Source organism: Octodon degus, unplaced genomic scaffold, assembly GCF_000260255.1.
Source record: "Octodon degus isolate 3935 unplaced genomic scaffold, OctDeg1.0 scaffold00236, whole genome shotgun sequence".
NCBI classification, from domain to species: Eukaryota; Metazoa; Chordata; class Mammalia; order Rodentia; family Octodontidae; genus Octodon; species Octodon degus.
In genome coordinates, this window is record NW_004524812.1 from 2859218 (window position 1) to 2868877 (window position 9660).

Sequence of the window (9660 nt, forward strand, 5' to 3'; positions counted from 1 at the left end):
ATTTATTTTTATTTATTTATTTATTTTTGCTCTACCGGGGATTGAACTCAGGACCTTGCACTTGGGAGGCAGGCACTTATTCTATTGAGCTATCTCCCTGGCCCTTTTTGATATATTTTAAATGCAACAAATCTCATGTGAATTATATGTAAAATAGCAACAGTATGATAATATTGAACTAGATATGGTTAGTCTCTGGTTTGAGGACATTAAATACCAGAGCCATACATGCTACACTTGCAGAACATCTCAGCCCTGTAAACATCCAACCAGACCTTCAGACCAGCCTTGAAGAATACTCATCAGGGATATGGAAAAGTGCCCCCAACACCCCACCAGCAAAGGGCCGTGTGGGTCCATGAAACCAGCTGCTGTTACATTCATTGCCATGGCCAATACCAGTGGACCTAGAAGTAAAAAAGCATTTATAGGGCAACAGTGGAACATTATCAGTGTGTTAGGCTGAGGGAGAGGGTTAAGTCAGGCTTACCCCTGCAAACCCACAAGGGGCTAAATCCCAAACCTCATTTGTCTCCTCAGGAGGGATCTTGTAACTGCATCCTGCTGTAATTGACAGCTTGGATGGGGTTTTTTTTTGGCGGAACCAGGGATTGAACTCAGGCCCTTGCACTTGCCAGGGAAGTGCTTATTCCACTGAACCATCTCCCCGGCCCCACAGGATGACTTCAGGGCAGGTCTGGTAAGGCTTGAGGATCTGGGGATCAAACCACAGCATCCTGATTGCTTTGTTTAAGCAGTCACTTAAACAACTGAGCTAATGGGCAGGCCCCCTGACAGCTTGGATGTATGCCATGTGCTGTAGCGTGTCACCAGCAGGCTGCTTACCCATGCACCTCCCCACTGCTACACACCAAGAAATGGAACTGGAGCTCACTTTGCTCTCCAAGGCCACTTTCTGATCTTTGCTCCACCTCACTCCTGAGGAATTGGGTTCTTCCTTGGCTCATACCAACCAGCTGTAACACTTCTTCCCCACCATGGTGGCAATCTTCTGTTACTTTGTTGTTCACTGAGTTCAATCCCCATTACCACTAAATAAATAAATAAATGCTCTCTTATAGGGCTGGTGAGATAGCTCAGCAGACTAAGCACCTGCTTAGAAAAGCGCAGGGACCGGGTTTGATCCCAGCACTGCGTGCCAAGGCGCCCCACCCCCACCCCACCAAGCCATGCTGAGTCTGTGACAGACTGGGTGTGATGGTGCACACCTGTAATCCCAGCGCTGGAGAGGCTGAAAACAGGAGGATCACTACGAGTTTGAGCTGCGTAGTAAGACCCTGTACCAAATACATAAAGATAAATAAATCAATAAGTAAATACATAGATAAATAAATGCTCCCTTATGAGTTCCAGTCTCATTCTCTAAGGACCCTGTGCTTGCCAAGCAAGCACTTATTCCACTGAGCCATCTCCCTGGCCCTTAATGTGAAAATGTTGATGTTTATTCTAAATGCACATTAAGAAGTCAATACTTTATTTTATTGCTATTTTATGTTCCTGTTAAGTATAATCTCCTCATAAAACAGCAAGACCAACAAGATGTCAAATATGTCCTACAAGAATGCCAGAAAAGCAAAACATATGTGCTGTCACTAAGTGATACTTGTTATGGAATGTGTTCTTGTCATGTGCAAAGACTGCCTTAGGTGTGATAATTGAAGATTTTTTTTTTGTAGAGTGCTACTGGTATTTTCATTGACGTTCATATAGGAATTTTTTCTGTTGTACTTTTTTTAGACTTTGTACACCAAAACCACTCAGTGTTGAAGATTTTGATGCTTGTTTATAAATGGTAAATATTAAAAATGTAATATTTTTGTAATTTTTTCCTGTTAAGCATTTATTGGCCGGGGCCGGGGAGATGGTTCAGTGGAATAAGCGCTTCCCTGGCAAGCACAAGCATCTGAGTTCAATCCCCGGTTCTGAAGGAAAAAAAAAGCATTTATTGCTTAATATAATACAACTCATGCATACTGGCCCTGCCACCTGGGCACGCTGAGATGGCAATTGAGATTGGGTGTGGTGGCGTGTGCCTGTAATCCCAGCTCTTGAGAGGCTATAAACAGGAGAATCACTACGAGCCAGATCTAGTAGTGAGACCCTGAACACCCTGTAGACCCTTCCCTAAAATACAGGAAAAAAAATTGCTAAAAAACAAATATGGACAAGCCAATATTTATGGGCCTTTATGACAAAAAATACGTTGAGCTCTTCGGGCTTATTCTTACAACAAGCCTTAGGAGGAAGAAAGTTTAATGTCCATTTTACAGATGAAGCAACTGGAGCACATAGAGGTTAAGTGACTTCCCCAAAGTAACCCAGCTGGGAAAGCTACAGAGTCAAGATTCTAAGAAGAGAATACAGAGTGGCAGGATCCAACCACCACACCTTAAGCCTCTCTATCTAAATGCGGTCATCTCCCTCAGGGCTGTTTGGGGATTCACTGAGAAAGCAGTTGTTGTGTAGCAGCATAAAATGCCTCCCATGCCCACCCCAGACAGATACTTCTGTTTGTTAGCTGCCCAGGTCATAGTTCCTCCTGTCTCTTGGAAAGGGCTGGCCACTGGGATGCATACGTGGCCTCTAGGATGCACACTGTAGAGACCAATGCCCAGCTGACGACCATTCTGCCCCTGTGCTTCCTGCTTGCTTATCCAGTATACTCCTTATACAACCAGATGTCAGGGCCTGATAGTCTGGAAATGATCCCGATCAGTGCCTGTCACTGAAAATAAGTCTGCCTCCAAATCCTGGGTGTGTCTTCGGTGATTCTGCTTGCCACTGCAGTTATAAGTTTGTCCATTCTGCACTACAAAACCTTCCAGGCTTTTTCACTGGGCAGAAAAAGGGGTAAAATGAAGAGGAAAAGAGCCAGAGGCGAAAGAGGATGAGGTGGAATGTGAAAAACGAGTAAGGGGGCAAGGGAGAGAGGCAGAGTGATGGCAGGATGTGTAGAAAGCAGCACACCCGCCCGGCTCAGCACGGCTGACGATGGATGCGGGCGCTTTGCCAGCTGGGGTGCTAACAGAGGCGCCTTGATCCGCAGGTCCTCGATCCCACCTCCACCCCCAGCACTTCTAGGGTGCGGAGCCGCCGGCCCTCCTGCGGGTCCGCCTCGCGCGGGGCGGGGCCTGCCCGCGCTTCTGCCCCTGGCCCGCCCGAGAGTCCCAGGCCCGAGCCGCTCTGCCTCTCGGGTCGGCCCGGCAGGCTCGATGGCTACGTGGAGGCGGGACGGCCGGCTGACCGGCAGCCAGCGGCTGCTGTGCGCGGGGCTGGCGGGGGCGCTCAGCCTCAGCCTCACCGCGCCCCTGGAGCTCGCCACTGTGCTGGCGCAGGTCGGCGCGACGCGCGGCCACGCCCGGAGACCTGGGGCCGCGGCGCTCGCGGTGTGGCGGGCCGAGGGGCCGCGGGCCCTGTGGAAGGGGAACGCGGTGGCCTGCCTGCGCCTCTTCCCCTGCAGCGCCGTGCAGCTCGCCGCCTACCGCAGGTAAGGAAGGGGCGGCGCGGGAGGGCCGGGGGTCTGCGCGGCCGCCCCGGGGCCTGTGCTGGGGACAGCCCCCTTGCGGGTCACGTGGGAGCTTCCGGGGCAGCTGGGTCGCGGGCCACGCCCGGGCCCCAAAGCGCTGTCCCAGCGCCTTCCCCGTGCTCTGGCGGGTCAGGCCCCGTGAGATGCACTTTTCGTGGCACGTGGCCCTGGCCCCTGAGACGCTTTCCTAGCTGGGCGGGGCGGAGAGACGGCAATGGAGTGGAAGGAGATTTGGGGAAAAGAATGGAGACATCCCTAGAGAGATAACCCCTTGTTCCTCCCACCTTCCCTCAACTTGTAAGGTATTGCTTTCGCTAAAGGTGTGGGATGTGTCTCTGTGACCAATACCCCAAGAAGGAAGTGTCTGGTGGCCAGACCTGCCCGCCACCTCAAAATGGCCGCAGATTTTTGCCCACCCACTCTAATTGAAACTTAAATTTAGGATTCTATAGAGGATGCACCTCCCCCTCACCAATCTTGGAACAGTCCCCTTAGCCTTGTGCGTCACCGCACCGCTAAACTGCCCACTGGCCCCATCCTTTGGGTTTTTCCCACCTTCTGTAACATCAACAGCTGCTTGTCAAAAAAAGATCTAAAGATGCAAATACCAGAGGACGCGGAAATGTTCTTGGGGCCCAGAAATATTTGCATTGGAATTAGTCTAAAAGGAGAAATGCAAATGATGGCATTTCAGGAAGAGGCGCTGCTTCTGGAGGATGGTCCCTGGGTCCGTGATTGGATGGGCGCAGCGCCAACCCTGAAGAGTGGCCTCGGCCCTGAGTCAGCCCACGGAGTCAGGGACTTGCACGCTCTAGGCAAGGCTTTACAACTGAGCTATTCCCCCAGCTCAAGAGCTGTCTGGTTTTGACCAGATAGTTCAACCTTAATGTCTAACAGAAGATTTTTCCCTAGCTCGACAAGCTGAGGAATTCGATCACCGAGCCTGCCGTGCCAGCCCTGCCCCCCAGGACCCTGAGCCGTTGAGGCTATTGACACTGGGCACTGAGACTCTGTACACCCTGTACAAAAGAAAAGAAAAAGAAGTGGAATAAAATTTTCCTTATCAAACTCTTCTTGGGGGCTGGGGAGATGGCTCGGTGGAATAAGTGCTTCCCTGGCAAGCACAAGGGCCCGAGTGCAATCCCCGGTTCCACAAAACAAAAACAAAAACAAAAAAACCCCTTCTAGGCCAGCGCTCATTTCACCTCTGCCAGTGAGAACTCCTTTGTCTTTTTTGGGGGAGGGAATCATGGGTAGGATCATGTGACATTTCTGTCAAAGCTGTCTTCCCCTCCCAACACCTAGCCAGCTGTCTGAGGTTTTTTGGGTTTGTTGTTTTTTTTTTTTTTTCTGTATTTAGGACAGGGTCTACAGGGTCTCACTACATAGATCCTGTTTTCAGCTTACCAAGTGCTGGGATTACAGGTGTGCGCCATCACGCCTAGTCTCAATCGCTATCTCAGTGCATGTTGGGGTCGGGGCCGGTGCACTCCGGAAATCAAACTTGGTTGCTGCACTCTGCCTAAACAGTCGCTTAATCTGCTGAGCCATTATCAGGCCGGTCCTTAGCAATCTGACTTAATGACTCAATTTTTTTTTTTTTTGGCAGAACTGGGGATTGAACTCAGACCATTGCGCTTGCCAGGGAAGCGCTTATTCCACTGAGCCATCTCCCCAGCCCCTTAATGACTCAATTTGTCCCCACTCTCTCTCTTCTCCACAAATAATAAGGAGGTAAGGTAGGTCTTCCTTTGACAAGATAGATTGTGTACTGAAGAGGGGTGGGCAGTTTTGAAAGTAGATTTCAGCATCCTGGTTTTCTATTAACCATCTAGGACACAGACATCATTGGATTTTTACATCTCTCATCTTCTTCCCCGAAAAGGTCTTAGGGCAAGAAGTATTGTGCCCCATTTACAGCTGCAAACCTGGGCTCGGGCTGGTACACCACTTGTCAGTGACAGCTAGCTGGGTACTACCAGCTGGCCTTCTGACTCCAGATCTCATGCTCTTTTATTATATCATGCCACCTTTCTCTCCAAGGTAGTTGATATTAATTTAGTGCACATGAAGTGCCTACTGTGTACATGTGCTGGGGACAGTGCAAAGACAAAAGAGGCAGTGGTCCTTCTGCCCCAAGCAGGTTACAGAGTAATAGAAGAATAAGGTTGGTAATGTGTCTGTAACCATAAAACAAGTAGCACGTGGCTGTGGTGACTAAACTGCTATAGAAATGCATACTTCCAGTAAGCAGTGAGAAGCTGTGAAGATTGCACAGTGGAGAAAAACATTGGAGTTTGGCCTTGAAAGAGTGAGTGGGGGACCGGGGAGATAGCTCCGTAGAATAAGTACTTGCCTGGCAAGCACAAGGTCCTGGTCCTGAGTTCAATCCTTGGTACCACCAAAAAAAAAAAAAAAAAAAAAGTGAATGGTAGTCTGCTGGGCTAAGGTGGAAGGAAAGATACTGCAGGTAAGTCAGCAAATGCACAGAGGTAGGAAGACATGCTGCATGACTGGAACTAGGACAGGAAGAACAGGTCGAATGAGCTTTTGAAGGGTCGGGTTTAGGAGTGTAGAATTGGTATGCAAAGGTAGCTGTGGGAGACAGGTTTTTTTTCAACATAGGAGGCAGTGCTTTGATGAGAGCAGTTCAAGTGGAATGATTGCCACTTGATGGTGGGAGAGGAGGAAGACAGGGAATGGCAGGACCAGTTGGAACTTGTTGGTGCTGCACCACACTGAGGCTGGAGGCACCTGCAATAGGCTGGTGACAATGGACAACGTATGAAAGAACAGAGTTACATGGGCTCAGTAGACTGATATTTTTCCTGCAGGGCCATTTTCTTTCTAAAAACTAAGAAGTATTTCAGAGAATGGCAAGGCAGTTAGAAAGCAAAGTGGTTGATTAATCATGATACCATCCTTCCTACATAGAGATAATAATCTTGGTTTGTCATTACACTCTGGCTTATTTCTACTCTTTACTGACCATGAATTTGCAAAGCATGTAGCTGTGACAAATGGTGCATCTTTTAACATTGGGTTTAAACAAAACACACCCTTGGGGCTGGAGAGATGGCTCAGTGGTCTAAAGCACCTACTTGGAACAAGCTTTGCAAAGCACAGGGACTGCAGTTCGATCCCCCAGCACCACATGCCAGCCAGCCCCGCCCCCTGGTGGGCTGAGCTGGCCACACACACACACACACACAATAAATGTTTAAAAAAAATTTAAAAAACCACACCCAGCATGCTCAGGGAATAGAGGGGTTAAATAACTTGTGTACAAACACAATAGCAGAGCTGCAACTTGAAACCGTCTTCCAGTTCCTTAGTCCAAGGTTCTGCCCCCATTACCTAACTCAAGTGTCTGCTTACTTGGATTCAAGATCAAAAAGAGTCCACTTAGTAGAGTCTATTGTGAGCAAGGTACTTGTAAATAAATAATAGCTAACACAATTGATGGCTTTCAAATAGATCAGATAGGAGAATCTCCCCCAAGTGTCTTTCATGACTGTCTATCTGTGTAAACACTGCCTTGTGTCCCTGCAGGTCTGAAACTGTTCAGAACAAACACCATTTCCTTACTATGTAACTACTTCGTGTGCGGGTACTTGACTGCACTGGCTGCTAGCCTGTTTGGGGGTGAAGTGTTAGCAGTTCCAATCACATGTGTCCAGAGTATGTGTAATGTTTGTGCTCGCTGGAAGGATGGGGTTACTCAGTTCATCAGCTTACCCAGTCTGGTTGGAAAGAAGCTTCTGAGCATGTACGCATGTGCTGCAGGGATGGGAGGAAGAGCAAAAATCGAAAAGCCACTGTCCCAGCCAATCAGGAAAGAGTTTAAGATGTAGAAACCAGGATGATTTCATTGATAGCCTATCAGGGTTGCCTACTTTGACTGTGATTCTAAGGGAAGATGGCTGTTCCTTGTCCCTGTGTCAGATGGTAGGAGTCTGAAAAGAAAGGACCTCCTTTGGCTCTATAATTTTGTCTTGCAACACCATACTTCATAGAGCAAACTGATATAACATAGAATTCCTCTTCCTAGTTCAAGTTATTCAGTGCTCCCAGAGCCATTTTCCCTGTAGTTGCCCCTGTGGGTCATTTCTTATCAAAATTGTTGCATGTTCTTATATGATCTATGCAGAGAGCTTGCACAATGTCTGGCACATTTTAGGTGTTCTGCAAATAGGAAGAATGAATCAGTGTGCTATAAGTAGCCCAGTAGGATAGACACTAAAAATAGAAAGATAAGAATGAAAGATGTGGGGGCTGGGGAGATAGCTTAGTAGAATAAGTGCTTCCCTGGCAAGCGCAAGGGTCTGAGTTCAATCCCCAGTTCCGCAAAAAAAAAAAAAAAAAAAAGAATGAAAGATGTTTCTTGTGGTGTTTCAAACTCCACCTTCTAGCTGGTTCCTACTTGCCACAGACTACCAGTTAGGCACTTCCACTTCCTCTGTCTGCCCTGCCCCTCCAACTTCACTGACCAGGGGAAAGAGGAGGAGAGGCCAGAGGAAGCAGGCAGGTGGTGAGCCAGAGGCACATGGCACACTGGTCAGTGCAAGGTTTAACTACATGAATCTATTTTTTGTGCTGGGGGTAGAGCCCGAGGCACTGAGTGTGCTAGGCAAACACTACCACGGAGTGGAGTCATACCCCCCAGCCCTAAAGGGATGTTTGTGCCAAGGAGTGCTTATTTGGAAGTAGAAACACTGGCCTAGAAGCCCTTCAATGGTTTCATCTAAATACCTTCCTCATACCATGCAGAGGACCCAGGATACATATCTCTCTACTGGAGGTTTGAAAGCACCCCCCCCAAAAAAAAAAAACTAGGAATGCTTTAATATTTATTTATTTATTTATTTATTTATTTATTTATTTATTTATTTTTGCAGAACCGGGGATTGAACTCAGGCCTTTGCACTTGCCAGGCAAGCACTTATTCTACTGAGCCATCTCCCCGGCCCCAAGGAATGCTTTAATTTTTAAAAAATGATGGTTCTTTCTTTCTTTCTTTCTTTCTTTCTTTCTTTCTTTCTTTCTTTTTTGGCAGAACCGGGGATTGAACTCAGGCCCTTGCACTTGCCAGGCAAACGCTTATTCTATTAAGCCATCTCCCCAGCCCAATTTTTTTAAAAAAAATTAGCTGAAGCATTTATTTTAATCTAAATCTAGTCGTTTTAAGGGCCAGGGAGATGGCTCAGTAGAGTAAGTGCTTGTCTGGCAAGCGCAAGAGCCTGAGTTCAATCCCCAGTTCTGGAAAAAAAAAATCTAGTCGCTTATTTATTTATTTATTTATTTATTTATTGGTATCAGGGATTGAACTCAGGACCTTGTGCTTGCCAGGCAAGCACTTTTTCCACTGAGCTATCTCCCTGCCCCCTAGTCACTTTTTAAAAAATCCTCACTGTCCCTTTTCATGTCCCCAGTGTTTGAATATCCTGACACAAGCACATCCTGTCTTGTGTTTGAACATCCTGTCTGACAGAAAGTATTATTTTTCCTTGTTCCCAATCCGTTTTGGATCTTGCCTTTAGCAAGCAGTAAAATCCCTTTGCTTCTTGGCCCAGGAATGTAGGCCCTCATGGCAGGAAGAATTGTAACTGAGCAGCTTTATCTTTTGCATTTGGAAAAGTCCACCCAAAACCATTTTAAAATTGTTATACCACTCCCATACCCACCATCCATGTTTTATATTATTTTGAGTTGGAGGTCTCACTGTGTTAACCAAGCTGGTCTTGAACTCCTGGGTTTGAGCAGTCCTTCCACCTTAGCCTTCCAAATAACTGGGACCACAGGCACGTGCCATGCATTCTTCTATAAATGTAAGAGGTAAAACATTACAGATAGATTTGTAGTCTTCTCTGTTCTTATTCCTAGCCACATTCCCTCTCCCTTTCCCCAAGGGTCTATTCACATACACTATTGTGCATGCATGTACACACACACACACACACACACACACACACACACACACGTTCCTAAAGAATATATTGGTTTTTGGATGTTTCTAAATAAATAGATGGTTGGGGCCGGGGAGATGGCTCAGTAGAATAAGTGCTTGCCTGGCAAGCACAAGGGCCTGAGTTCAATCCCCGGTTCCGCAAAAA

At 47.3% G+C, this 9660-nt stretch overlaps 1 protein-coding gene across 1 annotated transcript in view; it reads left to right on the forward strand.

Annotated features, from left to right (window-relative positions):
- The first annotated feature begins 3131 nt into the window (after nt 1-3131).
- The window catches only part of Slc25a43 (solute carrier family 25 member 43), a 42347-nt gene continuing 35818 nt past the window's right edge, over nt 3132-9660 (forward strand). The window contains exon 1 of the mRNA XM_004645693.2: nt 3132-3508. Within this exon, the coding sequence (XP_004645750.1) occupies nt 3234-3508 (275 nt within the window). The 5' untranslated portion in view covers nt 3132-3233. The remainder of the gene's footprint in view (nt 3509-9660) is intronic.